Genomic DNA, 26,464 nt, shown 5'->3' with positions numbered 1-26,464 from the left:
AACTTTATTACAAAATATAAGTTTAAATAAGATGTACACAGAGTGATGAGAAAATTAAATAATATTTATTAATTTAATAATTCATATATAATTATAATGATTCGCACAGTCATCAATAGACTGACGATTGGCTTTGGACTATAATTTTCAATAATAATGGGATGCCTATTTAAGGAAGGGAATAGGGGATGGTAAAATTAGTTTTTCAGATCAGGTCACATGCTAAAAGAGGGACTTGGGGCGTGAGGTTTAGGGCATTAGAACTTTTGGGCATTGGGTTTTTAAGAAAAGAGAATAAGACAGGGAAGAGTTCTCATCTAGTTCTCCCCCTTCTTTCTCCTTTCTTCTTCTTCCATCTTGAGAATGTCTTGGACATTGAAGGAGACCCTCTTCAACCATCAAGGAGGTATTTTCTGCAAGAGAGCTAGCTTTCCAGAAAGAACAAAGAGCCTCTGATCAGATCAATCCTTATGTGGATATCCGTAGAGGCTATGTACGTGCATGGCTACATCAGAACTTGAAGGCATCCACGGATCTGAATTCAAAAAAAAGTTCTACAATTCAGGTATGTGATTTAATCATAATTAAATTTATATTCTCTAAAATCAGATACTTAATATGTTATTTATTATTATATGAAGTAGATCCATAGGTATTTAATTTAGATCTATGCATGCGTAGGATTAAATCTAATTTAATCTTATCATTCTGCTGTTTGTATTCAAAATTATTTTACAATCTACATGTAAAATATCTAAAATCCAACCCCTCCAATATTGATGTCAGACATATAGGAAAAGTGTAGCCAAAACTATTCATGATGTGTTAATCAGACATTAGCCTAGAATTCCCTATCTGCTCTGCGAAATTAGGTTCTTGTCCTCTTTCCTTCCCTCTCTCTTTCCATGCCTTATTTATGGATGTCCTTTCTGATGAAAATTTGAATATTCTTTTTATGGTCATTTTAATTTTGCATGCTCCATTACTAGCAAAATATTAGCTACTTAATGAAGTGCTCCTAATTTCATTCGTGATGCCGAGATAACTATGTCCAAAATTTCTTGGACACAATTTTTGAAAGAAATGAAATACATAAGCAATGCTACAATTTCCAAAAATCTATATTTTTAAATATTAGAGAGATAAATGAGGGAAACTCATAGATTTTATGTGCAATGCCCATAACCAATTTTGCATTTATCAACAGGTAGCCCTTAAGTAAAATGTATTTAAAATATCGAGATGAAACTTAACTTGATGAAGAGTAACCAAGAACAGAATTTAATTCCCATTCCATGCGCTAGAACCTTCGCACAACCACATTACAGCCATCAGCTAGCTAACTTCCAAACACAGCAACCATGATACATTACAGAAAATTAATTATTTTTTACAAGGCCAATAACAAAGCCCAACCGCATTTATTTTACGCTACCTATAAACCACTTTTAACCATCTATTTTCATGTCTTCCCAGATAACCGAAAAAATTCTCCAATATCCATGTTTGTAAGGAATCCTTTCTTATCCACCATCTTCTTTCCGTCTCATGATCCATGGTTGCACAGGATAGCAAGCTAATAACACCTATGAAGAGTGATGATAGGATAAAGCAGCAAATACTGACTGCTCAATGGTCAGCAATAGAAAAATGAATGCGGCGAAAACTGAAATTATAGCCCATGGGTTGCCAAGATAATCTCGCCTCAATGCAGCAAGCCATTTGTGCCATCTGGAGTCGCAAAAATTGTTTATTTTCGTAATCTGATTTGTAAGGTAATTCTTTTCCCAAGTAAAGTATATTTGACAGCCCAACTTATTGAAGAGTTCTGCCACTGCTTTATCACTGCTCAGTTTGTGTTCCAATATGCCTTCCAAATGAAGCAACCGCACATCCTCAGCTTGGTCGATGATGCAATCCATGAAGAGTGCATATACTGTGATATACATCTCAGTGTCGAAATAGCACTGTTCAAAAGCTATGCAATTTCGGAAGAGTGTGCCGGTATAGTCATAGATTTGCAGTGGTGGTATCTCCATCCGTCCACTCTTAAACATCCAATACAACTTCAAGAGGCAGAACAATGGCGTGACCTTTATCTTCCTCCGCTTGAATGTTATGTCCAAGAAATTGTTTGCCGGTTCCTTCTTCTTGAACTCCACCCCACACCTTTCGAGCTCTATCGCACTAGGAATCCACTTGGGTGTAGATGTTGGAGTCCCTCGGGTTGATCCCTGCGAAGAAGCAACTTCTGCCTTTTTCCACTTGGATGTCACTAGCTTTTCTGAAGGGATCCGAGATGAATGAAATAGATGAAGCAAATGATGGTATTCACTGGGGGACTTTTTCTTGAATGATTTGGATTCATTGGGATGGATGTCCTTGAAGAGTTGGAGGCCAAGGTCGACAAGATCAATCATTTCATCCTCACATGGTTTGAGCTCATCGAATAGCAATTGGATGATGAAGAAAGGAATTTGGTTCTCAAGCTTCAATAGATCATGAAACACTAAATCAAGAGTGAATAGCCCTGCCACAGTTGGGTACTCTGGTAGTTTTTTCTTCCCCTCAATATTTAAAACCACCTCCCCTTCCCTTGTCTGATCAGTAGATTCCTTCATTTTTAGCATGAGATAAATGATGAAGCACCCATCAAGCAACATGATCAATGCCAATTGTTGCGCACGCAGCCATGGATGGAGTTCCTTGGAGTAGCAGCTCCGGACCTCGGCATCCCGTTCCTCCAACTTGAACAAGCACTCATCCAACAATTTATTTGCATACTCTTGACTCCCATGACGTGATAGAAGGTGTTGGACAGACCGCCACTTGTGGTCTTGCATGACAGAACTCTCATATGGGTACTGGTGATGAAATGGCCCCAAGAAAACAATCATAGGTTTGTAGGCTTCAGGTGCCAACTGCCGGATGTGCTCGGGGACCATGAAGATGGTGCATGGGCTGTCGGCATGGTCCATGGGGCATGCTGACTTTACATGATCTCTCACCGTATTGATCCACGCCTCATCCATTTTGCTGCCAGTGGAAGGCATTCCTCTTTTCACATAAGATGGTTCTCCTTGTTGGTAGATGGAGAAATTGGCACAAGGGGTTAGCTCCAGGCTGGGTGATTCGTCCATGTCATGACCTGATTTATAGAGCACGTGACCAAGTTACTATAACTTCTAAGAGAGATTATCTAACAGACATTTAGTTCAAAAGTTAAAATAATTGATTTGCCATGAGAAAATTCCACAGTTGCTACTAGCAAGCTACTTTTATTATATGATATCTTGAAAATGGGTTGAACAATTTTGACAAGATGCACAAACAAGCATAAATTTCCAAATTACACAAGTGACGGTGTGAAAGTAATCTCCAGGATTTAATTATTTCTCATGCACAAACAAACAAATATTTCAAATTTAAGATATCTAGACATTAACTAGGAGTGAGGATTTCTTGTGGTTTATTCAAAGCCATATCACATTCATGATCTAAGAACCACACGAGAAATTTCCTAGAAAGCAAGCTTTTAAAAGCAAAAAGGGTTGACAACATCTTACCACAATTTGAAAAGGATAAATGAAAGATAAATCTTGAGACCTAGAAAGTAAAATGAAATAAGTAAGAGTAAAGAAATGAAATTTGAATTACTTATTTTACATGTGTACCCTTATAAATTACTTATTTTACATGTAAACCCTTATAAAAATTACTTCCTTTTATGTGCATGTCCTTAACTTAATAATGGTAGATGCACAAAAAAAAAAAAAAAAAAAAAAACATTATAAGGGTATACATATAAAAATAATCTTGTAATGGTATATGCATAAAAAAAAGAGTTCATAAGTATTTATATGGAAATAGTAAATTTGCAAGGCTATTCATGTAATTTCATGTATTTATAAGGGTATACATGCAAGAAAAAGTGATTTAAATATAATGGTATATATGAAAATTGTAAATTTGCTAGGCTACACATGCAATTTCAAGTATTTATAAGGGCATATAAAAATCTTTTTTTCTTTGACCAAAGGTTTAGTTATAAGGATGTATATGAAAATAGTAAATTTATGAGGGTATGTACATAATTTCAGATATTTACTAGAGTATACACTTAAAACACCCTTATAAAAAAAAAAATTTATTTAATCAAAAAATCATGTTACCCTCAATTTTAAATTCAAATCTATGCTAGCATCAAGAATATTAGGTCTTTTGGCATTATTAAAAATTAAAATGCATAAAGGCAAACTTAGCCCTTCTCATTACCAATTCCCTTCTCTTCTCTACTTTCTTTTTAATGATCTCTTTGATGTGAGTGGAGGCTGTATCAATGGCCTCTCCAGCAATACCCCTCCTTATCTTTCTCTCTCCCTCTCCCTCAGTTTGATGAAATGTAGAGGACCATATATTTGCCATGTTTCCAAAGTTGAGATAAAATTAAAACAAAGGATGGTTCAAAGTCTCAAAAGAGATCTTATAATGTGATAGAAAATCAGTACAAAAAACTCAAAAAGATGGCATAGCAACATCATAAGATATGTTTGCACCATCTTGAAGACCAATTTGTTGTTATTTATAACTATCCACCAAAAAGAACATAGACAAGCATTGCATCATAAAGTAGTCCGATCGATGGGGGATAAGGAGATATTCAATTGTATTGTCAGAATAGATAAATCGAGGTACACCGTGCCATGAGGGGTGAAAGGAGAGCACCGTACTATATGAATGAAGGCAATATAGCTACCAATGCCATCTAGTAGAGCCCCAACGACTAACCTCAATCTATACTAAATAATGCTCATATATAAGAACCACTCATTTAGTCTTGGCTATACAAGCAGTAGTATAAGCAACTATAAGTAAACTGATTTCGCACACCATATCATCAAAAAAGGTCGGAGTACATATAACTGAAAAAGTGGGACAGAACAAATTGAGGAAGAAAGTAGGAGTTCCTTCCATTTGAAAGAACTTCCTTATGTTAACAAAGTGGAAGGCAAGTGCTTCATTTGATGGAAGTACGAGGTGAGCTTCAATATGCAAAGATCTACTAATAGGATAGAACAAATTAGAAACACTTCTTTAAGGAAGAGTTCAAGGTGCCACTTGAACCAAAGTTTTCCAATAAGCTTAATTTTGGAAGGTTAAACTAAACTGTAGTGAAAAGAGCAATGCTTTTACATTATTTAAAATGAGTCTTCACTAGCATTGTCATAGATGGATGAACATGGGCTATGATCTCCATTACATGTGCTATCAAGTTAGCAATGCAACACCTTCAATCACCTAAAGTGGAGATTAAATGATGGAAATATGGCAAATTTATTGAAGATTTGCTGGTGCTAATGAAGTTTTAGACACTAATCAAATTGCTATCCATGAACCATTGATTAATTAAGAACTATTTTCTTTTATTTTAACTGATTTTATTGTTTATTTTGTCTAGAAACTTTTGTTAGAAGAGCCAGAAGCATAATACCACATAGGATATTATTTTCTACAATTGTTTGATATTTTTTTTCCTTCAAAAATTTATATCCTAAGAAAATTGAAGAAACTCACTGGCTTTAGAAGATCCCTCCTATAAGTACATTACTTATATCTACTTAGTTTTGATGATAGAAATTAACTTGTTTCTAAAGATTTTTCTCAATTTTCTTGAGCAGTAAGAGACCATTTGAGAGCCCTTGCAGCAATATCGTGGTTTGAAAGGTAGCTTTTATGAGAGACTGAGATTCTTCTTTTGAAATTTTTTCAAGATCGGAGATGTAAGACTAAAGGTTGAACAAGAATGAAAGGTGTTAGTCCTTCTGGCTATCCTTATGCCTTTAGATTATAGCTTCTAATTCTATTTTTCCTAGTTTTTCTCTCCATAATTTTGCTTCTAGTTTAATCATTCTTGCTTCTAGTTATATTTTTTTTTAGGTTTTTTAAAACCTTTACTTTCTTCAAATCTGCATCACTTTCTCTTCGCTTTCTCAACTTATTTCTCCCATTTTCTCCTCCCTCCTTCCCAACCTCTCCTATTAATTAAGTAGCCAGTCACAGAGGCCTCCTAGCCTCTCTATGCCTCTCTTTATGCCTCCCATTCTTCCAAGTCATAGAGGCCTCCTGGCCTCTCTATCCTCTTTTTATGCCTCACATTCTTCCCCTTCCCATCACTCTCCTCTTTGGATATGTTTAGCCTCAATGGCTATAGTAGTTAGCAACATAAGCCACCCCCACACCTCTTTTGATTCCACTTTTTCTTCAAACTTCTAGAGATGGCAAAATATGATCCAACCCACATTCTACCCATTATAAACAAGTTTGGATTTAACCTAAATGGGTTCAGATCATAAACAGATTGACCTGTTTAACCCATTTACCATTCGGATCGGGTTTAGGTTTTGGGTGTCTGACATGTATAACCGATTTAATTTTTGGATTAGGTCAGATCGGATCAAGTTAGATAATCTGTTTAATATGTGTATGATTTTTTGGACGAATAAACCTAGGGGAAGCCCATTTAAAATTCAAAACCACACAAATTATGACCAAAAAGGTGAAAATGCTTGATATTCTACCACATGGGCCACTATTTCAACCCATCCACTAATCAGCCACGAATCATGGTTGATTAGGTGCTTTCCTTCTCTAACCTTAAGCACCCTTCTCTCAATTCTTTGATTCTCTTCCTGTTGCTCTTGGCCAATCGGAGGTGGTAGTATCCCATTTCCTCATTGATCAAGCGATCAGGCAATGACCTCTTCTTTAACTCTCGGTGTCTCCGACAATTCTAATGCTCCGTTCCTCCCCTCCCACTCTCTAATAGTCAGAACCCATCCAATCCTAGCCTTAATCCACTCTCTAATCTCCATCAATCTCCTGGAGATCAAGAACCATTGGAGATATAAAAAATTCATTCTCTCTCTCTTCTCTTCTCCATTTTGATCTAGGTATCATTTTTTTCTAATTATTTTGATCATTTTTTTGGATCATTTTCTTCACTTTAGGATTTTTTTTGAAGCTTGGTTAATCCTTACATCAAAGATTAGCATTAGTTCCTATGATTTTTTGCTAATATATTTGATTTTGTTTTCCTTTTTCGGGGTTGTTGCTTTGGAGGGTGAATGTGTGCGGGTTTCTAATAGATTTTTAAGTACATTTTTTATTATTTTATATCGGCATCTTTTCAGATGCTCTTGTAATTTTTAGAGTAGTTATCTCATTATAGCTTTGGATCATCCACTCTTTAGCTTCTTCTTAGCTATAGATAGTGTTAGCTATTCTATTTCTCTGTGTTCTTCCTAGAAATCATAAAGGCTGTTGTGGTTCTGTAGGTTTCTAAGCATCACAACATCAAATAATTACAAAGCTTCTGCTTTCGTTTAACTGTGTCACTAATATACTTCTTAAACTTTAATTGTGTAATGCTGCAGAGATCAATCTTTTCTTCAGTAGGGCAATGCCAGGCTATAACTGAATAATGACATGCATAGGAGACTTTTCATGATTTATGATGATCATGTTGGACAGAAAAGGTACAAGGTATTAGAGATCCTCACATAGTCATTCATGATAATAAATTAGAAATGATTTATGAATGTGATTTGTCAAATATTAAATAGAGAGACAATGTTCTAGTCATATTTCACCCGAAAAGAATATTCTCGCATAACCATTATAACGTTTTGGTAAAAGTTCTGACTAACAGGATATATGTTCATAAGTCCCGATGTTGTTTCATGAATTAGCTTGCTTTTTTAAGTCTCTCTTAGTCCTTAAAGTATCATAATTCCGCACTCTATAGTAATATCAACAAAACAGTTTGCCACTCTCTGCTACTTTTTGGAGATTACATGAAAAAAGTTTCATTTATCTACCAAATTTCATTTCTAGTGCTCATGTGATATCACTCATTTTTGCTTCTCCAAAGTACCTTATGTTAAAAAAATTTGATTTCTTGTTATAACCTTTATGGCATTTAGCATTTTCCAAATTTTATTTTGCATATACTATATATACAAGACATGATTTGAAAATTCATTAGAACACATCCATGCCATATATGATGCACTATCTTTGTGAAAGTTAACATGTTAATATATGGTTATAATAGTGGAACCAGCTTGTTTAATTTTCTAGAAAAAATGTATAATGTAAAATTTGCTCAATCTTTACTCAAATTCAGAAATAGATATGTTTATGTAAAGTATTTTCAATGAAGCCTAATATACTACAATAACATTTTTGTAAAATTTTGATATTTGTATAATTTATTACTATAAAATTATTTTAGAATACTAATTGTTTGTTATATTTGACATTCTTTCTTATTAGATCTAGGGTGATTCTATTAAAATTAGGATTATTTGTTATTGTGTTGACTTATTACATCTACTTATATTGGGATTGACTTTCAACCATAAATGAAATTGCTTTAGGGTTGTATGAAGAGATTATGATGATTTTAGGTTGAGATTTTTCTGGTTTAGCTATCTCTAATAGCAACAATTTTGGATGGTCTGCTTGTAGCTGTTTTGATTTAGCTGTAGATTAAATAATAAATTTGAACCTCCTCTTTATCTTCTCTTCTTTATTGTTCTAATTGTTTAGTAATTATGTATACTATAATTAGTAATTATTTGTAGAAGATGTGATGAACTCAGGTTTCATCAATATTGAATCGCCTAATCAACTCAATGTTCAACCAATATTGATGCCAACCCATAAATCATAACGAGATGAATTATGGTCATGGATACTTGTTTGTATTGTGTTGCTTATATTTGTTGGATATATTATCTTATTATGTTATATTTTATTTGGAACTCCTTTTTATTTTTTGTTTAAATATGGCTATTGTCAAAAACTCATTGTTTGGGACTCTTTTTTGTTTGACTATGGATGCTATCAATCAATTTATGGAGTTATGATGGTGGTTAATTTTATAGTGTTTATAGTTTAGGTTCTTGTTTCATGATGAAATTAATTTTCAGGTATATGTATTTGATAATTTTATATGGTACTTTCATTCTATTATCTATATACTTTATTTAATTTCAGGTATATGCATTTTTCTTTAATTATTCTTAAATTGATAATTTTTTATTGCAATAAGGCATGGTAAAACTCTCATCAAGTATTCAACTTGTGGAATGTTGTTTTATGGAACGAGCACAATTGACAATTTATGGAATGCAGTTTTATTTCATTCATCTATATAAAATAAGCTGCTGGAATATAGACTCTCTAATCTCTAGCAACACTTTGTTTTACGATCAAAAAAATATTCTGAGGGCTGTGGTTTGGCTCCTCAAGTTTTGTATATTGCTAGATACATTGGCATATTATTATATAATTTATTATATTGTATTTCTATTTATTGTGACATCAAATAGTATGCTTTTTGGGTTGGCCAGTTGAATTTTGTTTACCATATTAATCTTGAATGTAAATGCTATATAAGATTCTTGAAATATTTTTAATATTTATTTTTTTCTAAAGATTGAATGTAAATTGTAACCCCCCAAAAAAGATTGAATGTAAATGCCATCTAAAAAAATTTATTGTAATTTTTTCTATTTTTAGATTTCTATTTTTGTTTATTATTTGATGTATTAAACAAGTTGGGTTGGGTTGGGCTAATAGGTGTTGTTTTAAATAGGTTAAATAGATTGGGTCGAGTTGCACTAGTAAGTTACCCATTTATTAAACAGATTAAATAGATTGGATCGGGTTGGATTAATAAATTATCTATTTAATAAATAGGTTAAATAGTTCGGACCAGGTTTTCTATTTATTAAACATGTCAGGTTCAGGCTGTAAATTTTCTCCTATTTAATAAAAAGTATGGGTTCAAATTTAAGATTTTCTGATCCCACCCATTTATGGCCGACCTGACCCGATTGCGACTCCTACTAACTTCCTCTTTCCTCATTTAATCAGAAAAAGTTTGATATATGATAACTAAATATTCATTTAACTAGTGATTTTATAATATTTTCACAAATTATTATAGAAATAAATAATAACTATTCCTATTTTTGTTCATAAAACAGGAATACCGATCGTTGAAAAATTATTTAAGGTTTTATAACTTAGATAATTTATCACTTGTCATATATATGTTTCGATATTTTTAAAAGTTATTTTAATATACATGTGATTTAACCAATCGAGCTAGCTATTGGACTACTAACCGGTGACCTAACCCGTTCGTTGGATAAGTCTCCAACCTAGGTTTAATAACTACCATTTCAATGACCATAACCGATCTAAGCATGGGCAATATGACCAACGTATGCATCCGGGACATAAAGTGGAATTCAATGCATCTATGAATGCACAGCGTGGTTTACTAGTAGACATACTCAAACTGACAAATTATGGATATCTTGCATTGGAAAGTTAGAAGACATGCTTCATTGAACCAAAAGAAGACCCAAATTGGAAATGTCTCACATGCTAATTTGTACTCAAGAGGTAAAATAGCAAGGATCGATGTGAATCTAGAGATCACCTGCATACCAACTGTGGTTGTTGGTGGAAGTTGTCATGATGCTTGTGAATCTCGCTCTTCTGCACTTTTTCCTCGCCTGCACTCTTCACTTCTTTTTTGGGTAGAAACCTCCGCCCCTCTTTGTTTCTCCTTCATACATCCATCAGTATAAATATGCGGCGATGGACACCCCGTCTGCATTTATTTTAATTCACCAGCCTGGACTGGACCCAAATGTCGTGCCGGAAAAAATGGCCGTTATTTCTCTTGGGTCAGACTCGCATGTGTTTCAATTTTAAAAGTATTTGGGACTTTAATTATATCTTTGAATTCGTTCCACAACCACTCCAGCCGCGTGTACAGGCCATCCCACAAATCTGTTGTTGAGATGGGCGCAGTTATTGTCTTCCATTTCTCTGTGTCGGCAGCAAGGCAGATATCAATAAACAGAGACAACTGAAGTGAGATTCTATTTTTAAATTCAATAAAAAAAGACTCAATCCAATGGACATCAATCCAAATAAAAAGTCGTAAATCTTTTCCTATTTTTTTAAATTCCTATCTATCTTCATGGAATCTCGCAAAGTGGCAAAACTTGGCTGGAACTAACCAAAACTAACTCAAATTTAGCTTAAAATAGGATTAGGCTGATTTGTGTCTAGAGTTCTCTATATTCGGCGCAATCAGCTTGACTTGCAGTCTTATAAAAAATTTAAAAATGAAAAATCTTTTATGTGATGTGACACATGAAACCCCTCTGCCCCCCGGCCCCCATGCCACCCACCGCCACCCCAAGAAAGCCCCTCCGCCCTCCAACCCCTCGGCCCCCCCGCAACCCCCTCCACTCTCCGGCCACTAGGCCCCATGGCCCCCTGCGCCGCTGTCCCCCCAATCCCATGGCACCCAAACCTCCTCTGAGCCGCCGCCGTCCCCCCAACCCCTGCCGCTATCCCCCAACCCCCGATTCCTGCACCTGCACCCCATCGTCACCTGGCGGAACCCAGCGACCCACCCTCTCCCTCCTCCCCGCCCGACGAACCCCACGCACGCCCCCACCCCGATCGGCGTCACTCCTTCACACCCCACGGCCCCCCTTCCCCACGATCGAACCCCCTCCCCACCCCCTCCCCTCCCACTAGCGGCTCTATGCTATGGCACTGGACATCGCTTGCTGGTGGTCCGATCAATCAAAAAAAAAAAGATGATTGCAGATCGTACCTGAGGGGGAAGCGACGGCGAGCGATGGTGGAGCCAAAGAGGCATCATCTATGACAGCCGGTGGAAGTGACGATGGAGCCCAGAAAGCAACAGCAAAGCCGGAGAGGGAGAGGGGGGAGAGCTCGAAGGGAGCGGGAGGATAGGAAGGTTTCACAGAAAAAAAGGGGGGGAGAGCTCGTAGAAAGAGGGAGAGGAGGGTTTCACGGTTGCTGACGATGGAAGCTACGTTGAATTGATATTTATTAACGAGAAACTATTAGCGACAAAAATTTTCATCACTAATACTCTTATTCATGATGGAAATTGATCTTCATCACTAATAATTCTCGTTAAAAATATTTTCACTAAAAAAAATTTCTTCTAAAAAAATTTTGTCCACAAAATTTATGAAATAAATTACTGACGATGAAAATCAAAATATTTATCATTAATAAGGGTATTAGTGATGAAAAAATAGTTTCCATCACTAATAAATACTGTCAAAAAAAAAATTTCTCTAACAACTTTTTCTTCAAAAAATAAAAAAATTTATTTTTAAAATGATTTTATCAATAAAATTTTTTTTAATCGCTAATAAAAATTTTTTTATTAACAATTTTTTTTCATAAAAATTGATTAAAATAATATTTTTAAAATATGGTTGCCAATGAAAAATTAATTTACATCATAAATAAATTTTCTTAAAAAAATAAAAAAAATTAAAGACTATTTGCAACAAAAGTTTACATCATTAATAATTAAAAAAAATTTCTCCAAATTTTTTTAGTCTAAAAAAATCTTCTCAATAATAATTTCATAAAAAATTAATTTTAAATTTTTTTCATCAAAAAATTTTTTTATCTAAAAAATTTAATAAAAAAATTCAATTTATGTCGCTAATAATTATTATAAGAACAGCTCTTCGGCTTTTACAATGGAATGGGCACTATAGAAGATCGATAGCTTTAAGGTCTTTGATCTTTAAAGAACTCATCTTCTTCTTGGAGTCCTCATTCTAGAAGTTAGAGTACAAGAATATCGTGGTGATTCTGAGATCACAAGAGAAATCCATCAAGATTGAGATTTGGAGGATAGGATAGGGACAGAAAGTTAGAGGTCCCGAAGCTCGTATATTGCATGCATGTGATAGAATCGAGCTTGAGAAATTCAAGAAGAATTATGTGAGCATTAAAGATCTAACAATTAACTAGAATCAAAGCAGACTTGTGGATAGTAAAAGTCATATTATAAAGTACAAGCTCATATTTATGCTTATTGCTAGGAAGATGAGTACTCGTGTTATTTGTCTTTTAAATATTGAAACTCCTACAGAGATACATTTGAACATCGATCGATGTGAAAAGCATGGTATCTTTTGAGATCATGAAAGTTATGCTAGAATGCGCTACTTAACTATATAGTTTTTGTATGAAAAGAGACTCCTTTCATGCAGCTTACGGCAGATACTTCATCAAAAAAATTTATTGATATCACTAGTAATAGTGACAACGATGAACAGATAAATTTTACATTAAAATAAATATATAGCTCATTTCATTCAAAAAGATCTATTCATTCTAATTTACAAATATAATCTACTTTCATATGATTTTTTCATACAAAAAGTTTGGTCTGGATCATAACTCATATTTACTTTTTTTTCATGTAAAAGGACAAAAGATGTATACAGCTGCTACAAAAAATAGATGCAGTTGTCTTACATAAAATCAAAATTTTAAATTTTATAATTTTTTAAAATTTTTAATTTTTTACATATTGGTGATGAAAATATTTTCGTTGTAAATAATTAAGTATTTACGATGTAATTTTTTTCATTATAAATACTTAATTATTTATGATGAAAAATTTTCATCCTAAATAATTAATAATTTTTAATTTTTTAATTTTTTATTTTTTTAACTATTGATGATGAAAATATTTTCATCATAAATAATGAAGTATTTATAATGAAATTTTTTATATCAAATATTTAATTATTTATGATAGAATATTTTCATCATAAATATTTGAAATTTTTGAAATTTTTAAATTTTTTATTTTTTTAAAATATTGGTGATGATAATATTTGTATTGAAAATAATCTTATTGATGATGAAAAATATTTTTTCATCATAAATACTTAAATTATTTATGATAACAATATTTTTATCATTAATATTTAAAAATTTAAAATTAAAATAAATAAGATATTATTTATGATAAAAATATTCATCATAAATAATATATATTTACAATAGAAAAATTTTTCTGTCACTGATACTCGACTATTTATGATGAAAAATTATTTTCATCGTAAATATTAAATTATTTATAATGAATATTTTTATCATTGTAAATAGCTTTAGTTGTGATGAAAATATTTTTATCGTAAATAATTTTATTGCAAAAATACTCTTTTCTTGTAGTGGGAGTCTCTTTAATCATATGATACATGAAACAAATATCTCTACTGAAAAGAAAATCAAATCTATCCATTTTTGGGAAGAACACTCGATTTGTCATATGATGAAGGAGATGCATCTCAGTACTCAACTGGCTTGCTTTCACCTCTTCTATCTCATTTTCAACTTCTCTTCCCAAAATAAGTGTAAGCTTAGTAGACTTTTTATCTAATTTGTCATCTTTAGATCCTTCAGCTCTTATTCTCAAAATCCTTGCCAGATACTCAATATTAAAGCAAATTTGAACATTTTTCACTTTACTCCCAATTACTCCATGTGCAAATTTTAGATTAGCAAAGAATTCCCTAACCAGGTTGGGGTATGTTAGAACCTTGAGAGAACATAGATATTCCCAACCTAGATTTTTAATTTTCTGCCCAAATCCAGATCCTTCTGCCTCCAAAAATTCAAACTCAATGTTTCTCCCTATGCACACAACCTGAGATGAAGAGGTGGATCATGAACGAGTTATCCATGGTGGAGGAGCTGCTGGAGGTGGAGAAGGGACTATAACCGGCTGAGATGCCTATCCGAGCTCATTATGCTGCTTGCTCTGGTGTTCACGGATGGGAAGAGGACTTGGAGAATGGCTAGAGCTTGAAGAATAGCTAGGGCTCAATGGTTCCACGTAAGGATGCCTCAATCTCCGAGTGGTTCACTTCATGGGAGCCATGGAGATCCAAACCACAAAAATCTGATAAGAAATCGAAGAGGAATGGTCATTTTGTAGAGAAAAGAAGTTTCGAGAGGGTTCCAGTTCAAAAGAAAATGAAACAGAGGAATACAGAAATGAGACGGCTCGATTTATAAAATTCTTTTCCAAAAAAGGGGTCAACTCATCTCAAATTCAAGTCGACTCCTCGAAATAGAAAACAATTCAAGGAGTTTCAAAAATTGAAGATTTGATCAAATTGAGAAATAAATCAATTGGTAATCAAAATAGAGATTAATAATGATGTTCAAATTAAATCGGGGTGGGGGGGATTAGAATTGATCAATTGGAGGTATAATAATCAAGTGAATTCAAGAGAGAAATTAGATAAAGGCTCTATAGTGAAGTTTTGACTAGGGGGATGTTTAATCCTTAAGGGTTGAACTAAAATGCAATGCAAAACATTAAGCACACAATCCTTTTATGAATTGATGTCATATCTTCAAGTACTTAGGTCATGCAATTTTTTTTTAGGATAGTTTCAATAATTAAGTATTTTATGGGAGAATGTCAAGATTTAGTTCAATTTATCATTTTTGCAATCAAATAGATCCATGTACAATCATGCATATTTTAATTTAATTTTTTAAGAAATGAAGAGATATGACAAGGCTAAAAGATCATGCTAAAATTTGAAAAGAATTTAAGCCTATGTCAATTAAATACTATGCATAGAAGAGAGCTGGCTAAAAGATCATGCTGAAATTTCAAAAGAATTTAAGCCCATGTCAATTAAATACTTTGCATAGAAGAGAGCATATGGATTTTAAGTTTAATATAAAATCAATAAATTCAAGTATTCAAATTATAAGCAATGATAAATCATCAAAATCAATCACTTACTCTAAACAAATTCAGAAAATATTGATGGCATAATGCAAGAAAAGTTTAGATTTTATCAAGCATCATTGGTCATCCAATTTTATTTCCAAGACATCCATCCAAAAAAAAATTTCTCTTTTTATTCCATTGGATCCTTGGTATACTTGAAAAATCACTTCTTGATTTTTGGTACTGAAGCTTTTTTGAGTCCATGGGAGTTAGTGTATATGGTTCCTTTTGGAACCCAAATTTGTTTGATTAATGTTTATCCAATTCTTTTAAAATTACATTTTAAATTTTTTTGGCCCACTTTGTTGCATCTAAAATAAATAATGTGATGATTTTCATATGAAGCTTTTGTAATTATATTTTTAATTGGTTGCTGTTTTCTTAAAGAATTAGAAATGATTTCAATTTTATTGAAAATAGCTTTTTTATTATTTAACATTGATTGAAGATTTTAAAAACTAAGGATAAACTTTTTTGCTATAGATTTCAAAATTTCAATATCTTTCCTAAGTTTGTTTTTTCTTCCAAAAAAGATTTTTTTTAATTTTAAAAGTCTTTCTTTTTCATCAATCAAAGATTTTTTAGATTTTATTAAATTCATTTTTTTTTAGCTAATGTTTCCCTTTCCTTCAAAATATCTTCCTTTTCAATTAATACTTTATTTTTCTCTTCATTCAAAGATTGATTAGATCTTCTAAGTTCTTTATTTTTCAGTATTAATTTTTTGAATTCATCCATTAAGTCATTAAAGACTTTATATAGTTCATCAAATATAAATTTGGAAGAATCATCTAAGATTACCTCATCATCATTGGCCATGAGGCAAAGATTTGCTACTCCACCTTCCATTTATTCTTCATCAGAGCTTGAAGTATCACTATCTCACTAAATACCCATCATTGCTATCTTTTTGCTCTTTCTGGAGTTCCTTTTGAGTAGGGGACAATTCGATTTATGGTGTCTCCTTTTGTTACATTTATAACATATGGCACTTCCTTTACTTTTTTCTCCATCTTCCTTTTTCTTTAGGCTTTTCTTCAAGAGAAACTTCTTGAATTTTCTTGTTAACGGCTCCATGTCCTCATCTTCTTCACCTTCAACCTCCGATCCATTGCTTTCTTCACATTTGGTAGTTGATTTGAAAGCGATAGTTTTCTTTTTTGGCTCTTCTTCTTTTTTCTTTTGATGCATGTTCAACTCATGAGTCATGAGTGAACCAATTAGCTCTTCCAAGAGCAGCTTGCTAAGGTCTTTATCTTCTTGTATGGCTATCATTTTGGCTTCCCAAGTTTTAGGCAAACTTCTCAAGTCCTTGCAAATAAGTTCATGGTTAGTATATATTTTGTCAAGACCATTTAAAGCATTAATAATATCCATAAATCTTGAAAATATATCAGAAATAGACTCATATAGTTTCATTTTGAATATTTTATATTTGTGAACAAGCAAATTAATTTTAGATTTCTTAACTTGACTTGTTCCCTCATGAGTTATTTCTAATCTGTTTCAAATCTCTTTAGTCGATGTGCAAATTGATATTCTATTAAATTTATATACATCTAACAAACAATAAAGTACTTTGATGGCTTTAGCATTTAATTGAATCAATTTCATATCAAGCTCATCCCAATTCTCTTCGGATTTGAAAATATCATTACCATCTACTTTAATTATGGATATGTATGGACCTTTGATTATAACTCTCCATAGTTGATAATCAAATACTTGAATATCAATACGCATGCGTGCTTTTTAATACGTATAATTTGTTCCATTAAATAAAGGTGAACTGTTGGTCGATTGCCCTTTGGTAAGAGATGCACTCATTTGGGTTGCCATTTATCTTAGCTCTTAATTGTTAGATTAAATATAAGTGAGTACTGGACTTTGATATCACTTATTACTTAGAGATAGCAACCTAAGAGAGGAGATAAATTAGGTTCTTATAAAAATTTTAGCCAAATTAAGTTTAAAGCAAAAATGTGCTTCTATTTAAGCTAAGTGGTGTGTTTGAGATGTGTATGATGTATACAACAGCAGAATTAAGATAAAATCAAGCAAAACTTAAATTAAAATGATGCAAGACAAATATAAAAGTAAATAGAGCAAGCATACCACAAAGATAAAGAAATTTATAGTGGTTCAATGTAATCCTGCACCTACATCTACTCTCTAAAATTTTTTTGAAAATTTCACTATAATCATCCGACTGTAGTGTGTTTATTTTAACCTGAGATCATAAATAAATCTAGTTGGTTTTCAAAATTACCAATCACAACCTTACATTGATAGTTTTTTAGACTCACTATCAATCCAATTAATTTTACAGGCTCACCAACCAAAATCTTACAACATCTAATTATGGGCTTGGATGGACCTTAATCTTAAGTTTCTTTTTCTCAAAGAAACTTGTAAAGAAAATAAAATACAAGGATGAAAAAAATTCAGCACAAAGTAAAAATAAAAAGAACTCTTTTTGATGTACGAAGAAGAGGTTGAATGATCGTGCTCTTTTGAAGCTTAAATACTCTTTTTTGAAAATTGAGAGGATGCTTGAGAAGTTATGGAAAATCTCTTTTGAATGCTCTCTGAATTTGAAGCTAAAACTCCTCTCTTTTCTCTTTCTCTTGGTTATTTAATAAAACTCTCTTTATTTGAATGATTTTCTCCTTTGATTCACTTTCCATCTTTTTTTTTTGATTCTCCACTTTTAAATAAGCTTCACAATAGCTGGAGATGGAGATTAACCATTGGAGGAGTTGAACTAGCCATTAGAGTGAAAAAATACTCGTTGGAGAAGTATAGAAGACTAACTGTTATAGCCTGTCCCGTTCTTCGAGTCGACTTGATTTTCTTTGGAGTTGGCTCCATTTATCCACAAGTCGACTCAATCTTCTCACAAGTCGACTTGGCCATAGGGTCTAAAAAATTATTCTTTATTTTCTAAGATCAAGTCGACTCACCTGCATGCCATCGCATTTTCAGTGTGCCAAAGTCGACTCTTTTTGTCTTAAGGTCGACTCCAATCATTCTGAAACTTGAAATTATTTATTTTGGCACTTGTTTTAGTGAAGAGGTCGGCTCTACTAAATCAGAAATTTAAAAATCCTTCTTTAATTCCTTTGACTTAGTGAATTTTGAGGAGATATTTTTCATAGATTATTTCTTCAATTAGAACATCTAAAAAAGACTTATATTCATTCTTGAAATATATGATTAGTCTACAATTACTCAAAGTTTGACAATCATCAAAATCAATCATAGGATCAACAAATTTTTTTGTCGAGAGGAAGGAAGATGGATCTGTCGAGAGATTGATGCTTGCAACTTGAACTAGTAGAGGAAGAGGGAACTAGATCCCTACAAGAATGACTGGAGTGCCTGATTCTCTTACACTGAAGGCAAACAAGGGCATTTCTACAAGCATTTTTGAGGTGTCCCATGTCCCCAACATGGAAACATGACCCTTTTCTAAAAGGTTTGAGAGAAGATGACCGAGGAAAGCTCTTCACAAGCCTAGCATTTAAGTGCAAGTTAGAGGTAGGTAAGGGACCATTATGAGCAGCAAGAGTGGGAGGCTTACCCAAGATGCTGGTGGACAAAGGCAAGGGTGCAGAGGTTTGGACTTTTGTCCCAAGGGGATCGCATTTGCCCCATTGAGGGGAACACCAGATGAAGGAGATCTGGAGCATTTCTTCGACCCAAGGGGAAGGAGCCAACGGGGCCTTTCGATTCTTCTCCCCAATTGCACTCTCAATTTTAGAAGAGAATATGAAAATATATAGAGAGAGAGAGAGAGAGGGGGTTGAACTAGGTCCACCATGCCATTTGCGGACCAGTTCAACCAAGAGGTGACACATCTCAAGGTTGAGGGGTCAAAAGAAGAAATCACCAAGTTCCAAAGAATCAATTGCTATTTTTGGTTGATAACCTAATATGTTACATAACATTATAACAATTTAAATTATCTTATATATTACAATATTTTATTTCAGTATAGTTTATAATATTATGATATACAACAAAAATATATGATACATAATAAAAGAATTTCTCAAAAAATAATATTAAAAGAATAATAATATAATAAGTTAATTATAATTATATTGCTACAAGAATGTTTCATTCCTCGTAAAAGGATCCAAACACCTTTTTTTACCCAATGGACCAAGGATAAAAAGTGAGCATTACGAGGACAGACTTGTCCCATTGCCTAAAAAAATCATATTTTTAATCCACATATCCTTAGGTGTCATCCAAACATCGTTTCTTACCCCTATCAATATCCAAACAGATAACAAGTACAACCGTTATTTGGGACGACAACATTTTTATCCAAAAGAAAACAAGGTTTATACCAGTATAAATTAGTGCCTCGCACATAACTTTCCCTTGTCCCCAAAGACCCAACCCAGACCCAAAAAACCTCCTGTTCATGCTAGCCACGAGATGCTTTATGCTCTTAATTTGTTTTTCATCCTGCTGTTCTGGTCTTTTGTCCTTAAGGCATTTCCTTTTGCTTTAATAGTACATGATGATTTTCTTTGCTTCTAAGCAACCCATTCGACCATTCGAAGCAACCAATGGTTCCAGCACTTTCTTCTATTAATTCAGCTATCTCCAATTTAACAATATATATGCTCAACTCATTCTCTGAGTAGCTCACATATACAGTTCCAGGACCAGGCTCTCTACACCTCTCTACACCTTTTAGCCGCAAGCAGTAAGTGTTGATGTGTGTGTGTGTGTGTGTGTGAAATGCTTATAAGGACTGCATCCATTGCAGAAAGAATGCAGATTCTTGGATTTATCTTTTAGGAATAGATCTAAATTATTATGGCTTTGTTTAGATGTTTGAAATTTCAAAAAGTCATTATAACTTTCTCAAAAAAATTCAAAACATTATTTTAAGGACTGTTTGGCATTGTTTCTTGTTTTCTATTTTGTTTTCATGAATCCAAGAAAAAAAATTAACTAGACCAAACATATATTTTATTTTTTGTAATTATTTGTAAAATCTGTAAAATTTTTGAAAGAACATAATTATTGCTTCCAAAAAAAAGTGAAATAAAAGATATGAATAATATAAGTTTTATACAAATACAATCTTCAACATCAATCTCCATATAATATTTCACTAATTTGCCAAGAAACAAAAAGACAAAAAAATCAATAATATCAAACTGGTCCTTACATATTTCCTTAATTCAAAAGTTTTAGATCTTAAAGCTAATTTTGTTAGTCAATGTTTTATTGTTAAAAAGATCAAAAGTTCAAATTGCAAAGATTTAGTTTTCAGAAAATTAGAAAACCTTGAAATTGAAAATTGTAATGTACTCCAATTGAATTTCTTTTAGATATGTGATCTAAGAAATGTTGTTAAATTTCATCACCAGTTGTCTAAAATCATAATTTTTAATTTCAAAAAATACAAAGTATGATGGAATTTATGGTAGGTACATCTAGATGCACCCAAGACATGTTCTCTTACCAAAGTATGTTGTGTTTGACCAAACATTTCTGCTACGTTCCTCCAGCCGTATCAACTTGCATCACGTAAAATGAATTTGAAAATTAAATTTCAGGTTATAGGAATTATTAGGTTGTAAGATGGAGAGAATATCCCGCCATCACATATCGCACGCACACCATCGTCGGATTCAAGGGAGTGCCTCGACGGAGTATACAACCTCCCATATCATCAAAAAAAACTCTTCCACCTCCGACGCTAATGAGGATGGAAGCCCCAATGACAGTGAGGTGGAGACCTCATGGATCAACAAGGCGACACAGAATGTGAATGAGGTACGTCCCGATAACCAATATCACTCATGCACCATCTTCAGGGTCCCCGAGCACATTCGGTGTTGCGACGTGCAGGCCTATGTGCCGCTGGTCGTCCCCATTGGTTGCTACCACCACGACCCGTCCCAAAAATCTGCCATACAAGATCACAAGTGGAGGTGCGTACGGTACCTCCTCTCACGCCATAGAAGCCCAGAGCACGCAAGGCAGTTATTGGATGATTGCTTGTCAGAGTTAAAGGCATGGGATGCCGAGGTCCGGAGCTGCTACGCGGACGACTTCCCTAAACTGAAAGCCCACGAGATGGCGGAACTTATGCTACTTGATGGGTGCTTCATCATCCATCTCTTGCTCAAGCATTCAAAGAGGGGGAAAGAAGATGGGAAGAGTGGGGAAGTGGTGCTGGAGGTGAATAAGGAGACAAAGGAGGAAGGACAAACGATGACGGCGAAGGAGAACAGGGAAGAGGAACGAGGAGGTGGTCTTGGTAGTGAAAAAGGAGTGAGAAGAGCGCAGAGCGATAGGAAAGAGAAGAGGAAAGAGCATGAGCGGCGGATACATGGTTATGAGTTGGCAGAGCTGGAATTACAGATGGACAAAGAGGTAGAAGAAATCAACGGCCCATTTGTAGCAGGGTTGTTCACAGTTCATCTCGTACTATATGACCTATTGAAATGTGAAAACCAAATCCCTTTCTTCGTCGTTGAAAAGCTATTTGATATACTCAAGACTCCAGAAGACCAAGGCATCGATCTTCCAATGTGGGCACTCCAACTCTTTTGCGACATGCATCCCAACGCATCGAAATCATTTCGGACATCATCCATGGATCAGATCCATCATCTGCTCCATTTGTTCCATTCATCTCGCATCCTTCAACCACAACCACCGCAGCAAGAAAAAGCACCGGATACAACTGTTCTCAGGTGGATTCCTTGTGCAACAAAGCTTAGGCAGGCTATTGTGAAGTTCAGGAAGAAGAAGGAGAAAGGATCGGATACAACTGGTTGTGAGTGGATTCCTAGTGCAACAGAGCTCAGACGGGCTGGTGTCAAGTTCAGGAAGAACAAGAAGGAAATCAACTTCTTGGACATAACGTTCAAGAAGGGACGGATGGAGATACCACCATTGCGGGTCACTGACCGCACTTGCTCCCTTTTTCGCAACCTCATAGCTTTCGAGCAATGCTATGCAAAGGCCATGACCTACGTCACAATCTATGCAGTCTTCATGGACTGCATCATCGACGAGGCCAAGGATGCGCGGTTGCTCCACTTGAGAGGTATCGTGGTAAACAGACTTAGTACCGATAAGGCTCTGGCAGATCTCTTCAACAAGTTGTGCAATCAGATATATTATTCTCCTGATAAGAACTACCTTGGAAAACTGTTTGCAGAGGTAAACATATATTATAACTCCAAATTTCATAGATGGAGGGCCGGTTTAATGCGGGACTATTTTAGCAGTCCATGGAGTATTATTTCGGTTATAGCAGCAATCTTGCTCCTCTTGTTGACAATTGAGCAAGCGATGTTTTCTGGCTTTACCTATTTTCACCCTCTTAGTGGGTCATAAGGATGGAGGCCGACCATTTCTTTGCCTCAATGCGAAATAAATTGGTGTATGCGGCTTTGACTGAGGGAGGTAAGTCTTTATGTGTGTGTTAGATACATGAATTGATGTGGTTGTGAATGTGATGGTTCTACCTCTCGGCATTAGCATTCAATTTGTGGTCCAAATCATTCGTTGTAAACAGTTTTGTATTTTAAAATGCACACCGCCTGGATTTCTCAAACGATATAAATAGCTCTAAGTTTGAAATTTAGGTGCGTTTGTCCCACCATAAAAAAACACCCATCAGTAGTTATATTACTTTTTCTTTTGGGTGACAAGTTATATTACGTATATAATAGATATCATGTTCCAGGTATTTTCACTTATGATTGTTTTCTGATCGCATCTAGCAATTTTTTGTATATGAGGTGATAAACAATATGGGAAACAATGCATGAAATAATCGTGCATGGAATCTCTACAATTGAAGCGTCAAAAAAGTGGGTAATCATTTAATTGATCTAACTCATAGTCGACCATGACAGAATATTAATGTGCAAAAGGCAATCAAGAGCTATTGTTTGGTGCTTTTATAAAGAATTTGGAATGATAAGTGTAATGGCGCAGAATCAAGTCATATGGCGGCTACTTTGTTCAAAAGATACCAAAGAGTGAACATGTACCCTCCGAACATCCTAGATCGCAAGGGCCACTAACTAGGCAACAGAAGGCGAGAAAAGCATCTCAATCTACATACTGGTCGTAGGCTTGGTTAGAACATAATTTAGATTTACTGTTTGGCAGCAATAAAGAGTTTAGACATGATAAACTTTGCTTGGTGTTGCGTGCATGGGCTTGAGCATGCATGTAGCTGTTGCACCGACGGGTTTATATGAAATCTGCATTGGGTTTCTTAATTTGTTCACTTCAACTTGTTGTTATACAATTGACCAGACAAGGAAAATTCATTTTTTATTGCTTACAGTTGTGCCCACTACATATGCTATTGTGGTTGCTATCCTTGACCTTTTCGTCCCTTCACCAACTCGCAATATTTAAATACCCTATCTGAACACATGCATCCCACATGTCACATACTAGTCAATTATAAAATGAGTTTCTACAATTAATTACATAATACTAGAATCTTGCGCGTACAGTGCACAGGCTTTCTTTATTTGTTTCGTAATTGTTAGGGCCGGTGAGAAGAGGATGGGGCAGGCTGCTTTGCGGTTACTTTATTCTTCTCTCTCATCTCATCGTGTGAGTGACTGGACAAACTAACGTGGTGAAGTAGATGGAGGCTTACTTTTAATATTCTGACCTAAAGTGGAACATGGCTTTAGGCTTCGAAGCCCGCTATAGATATGCCATATGTTAGCATTCAAATTCAAATCTCACCATCATGCGAATTTATTTTAAGCCCGGTCTGGTGCCCAAGTTCAAATCTAGCACAACCAACCTCAAAATGGGCCTGTGAACATGCCCTCAATACTCCACTTACCATCCAAGACACCAAAGCGTAACTAGGTTTCAAGGGTGCAAAATCAAATCAGACTGGAGCCTAATTTTGAGAAAATGTTCTGGTCTAAGCCTGGCCTATTTCTCAAAAAAGTTTGGGCTGACGTCTGATTCCAAAAATAATTATTAAGTACAATAATTTTACTATATAAGGCGGTAGACAAAGTCAGTAATAATTTCACACGTCAGTTGATTCCTCATTAATTGCTAATTATGATTAATCATAATTGACTTTCAGATGAAGAGTAGCCAATTAAAGCTTTCAAACATTGAATTAGGATTAATTATAGTTAGCAATTAATAAGGTACATCTTATCTAATATAGTGGCTCTATCTAATAATTTTTCCTATTCCAATCCTTAATTGCAAGGAGATCTCTAGAAAGCTCCATACCATCCCTCTCACCTCGCCTCCTCCGGAGCCCACCTCCTCTTTTAATTGGTGGGTCCCTCGGACACCAAACGATCGATCATCGGCCAAAGCGAAAGAGAAAGATGTTCTTCTTCTTCAAGGGAGGGTTGGAGCAGCAGACAGGGCAGGTGCTGAAAGAGAATGCCAGCCACTGCATCTGGTGCGACTCCTATGCCGACTTGGTGAAGTACGAGAAAGTGCTAAAGCTCTTCTTCATCCTCGTTTGGTGCTGGCCCAGCAAGGAGCCTGCTTTCTACTACTGCGACTGCTCCTTTCTCTTCCCCAAATCCCTCCCTCCTGGTTCCCCCCCCGCCCCTGTGCTGCTGATGATGGTTGAGGGGGCTTCCTCAATGATGACCGCATGGGACATCCATCTACGACGCACCCTGATGCTACTCTTTCGATCATGTCGTCGAGCCCCACATTTGCTTCTGCCCCTTCTGCGGGACCGCTTTCTGAGTGTCAATCTTCATTATAACATGTCTAAGTAACCTGTGTGTTAATGGTTATACCCTTCTTCTTATGAATGAGAGGCCATGATTGTCACGCCCCGAACCCAACACCCGGGTCGGATACGTGATGGCCGCACACTCCTTAGAGCAAGCCCTAAAGAATATGCAAGGCCAAATTAAATCATTACAATCTTATCAACCATAATATTTAATTTCAACAGTAATTCATAAAACTTGCATGATTACAATTAACATTCCTTCAATCCTCTGATCAAGTATCAACGGTACTCTATCTATGCATCCGCTCATTCACAAATCCATACCATAGCCAACCATGGACATCTTGTAACTCTGAGAAGAAAAAGAAAGATGAAGGGGTGTGAGCTTTACAGCCCAGTAAGAATTCCCATATCACACTGATATAGTAATATAGTCTGAAAATAAAGAATAGCAATAAAATATAAAATCTCATGTTCAATGTCCAGAATAATGCAAACATTCATAAATTTGCTGTCTTGTCAAAATAGATGCATCATCATATGTTAACAAGTGAAACACTTTTGTTCAACAATTGTTTCATGCCTTATCTTTCATTTCTCTTTTCATAATCACATGATTTTTAACATTTTCTTTCTGGCTCTGGACTATCCAAGTCTATACCTCAGTCATCATCCGGATCGAATCCATTTAAAAAGTCTTTCAAGACTGTCCCAGGATGAGCTCCTGGCCGGCTGTCCCACGTACCAAAGCCCGTGAGAGGCTGTCCCAGGCATAAGCTCCTGGCGGGCTGTCCCAGGCATGAGCTCCTGGCCGGCTGATCCACCTGTAAGCCAGTGGGGGCTGTCCCAGGCATAAGCTCCTGGCGGGCTGTCCCAGGCATAAGCTCCTGGCCGGCTGTTCCACATGACAAGGCTAGTCCATACCATATATCTCTTTCTTTTCATTTAATCATTATGTGTTGATTTCATCAATCAATTCTGTCTTGCATTATGATCAATTCAGATATGTCATATCCATATAATCA

General features: G+C 34.9%; 2 protein-coding genes across 2 annotated transcripts; one reads left to right on the top strand and one right to left on the bottom strand.

Moving 5' to 3' along the window:
- Window positions 1-1,287: 1,287 nt before the first annotated feature.
- LOC105037957 (UPF0481 protein At3g47200-like) lies at window positions 1,288-10,625 on the bottom strand. The gene is made up of 2 exons (XM_019848148.3): window positions 10,517-10,625; window positions 1,288-3,148 (listed from the first exon to the last, which is right to left on the bottom strand). The coding sequence occupies exons 1-2, from the start codon at window positions 10,551-10,553 to the stop codon at window positions 1,587-1,589; spliced, it is 1,599 nt and encodes a 532-aa protein (XP_019703707.3). The 5' UTR covers window positions 10,554-10,625; the 3' UTR covers window positions 1,288-1,586.
- A 10,682-nt stretch (window positions 10,626-21,307) lies between these two features.
- LOC140855653 (UPF0481 protein At3g47200-like) lies at window positions 21,308-23,302 on the top strand. The gene has a single exon (XM_073251946.1). It carries the CDS (start codon window positions 21,308-21,310, stop codon window positions 23,075-23,077), a length of 1,770 nt encoding a protein of 589 aa, XP_073108047.1. The 3' UTR covers window positions 23,078-23,302.
- The last annotated feature ends 3,162 nt before the right edge of the window (window positions 23,303-26,464 follow it).

This window comes from Elaeis guineensis, chromosome 1 (assembly GCF_000442705.2).
Source record: "Elaeis guineensis isolate ETL-2024a chromosome 1, EG11, whole genome shotgun sequence".
Classification (NCBI taxonomy): Eukaryota; Viridiplantae; Streptophyta; class Magnoliopsida; order Arecales; family Arecaceae; genus Elaeis; species Elaeis guineensis.
This window is presented reverse-complemented; position numbering and strand designations above follow the sequence as displayed.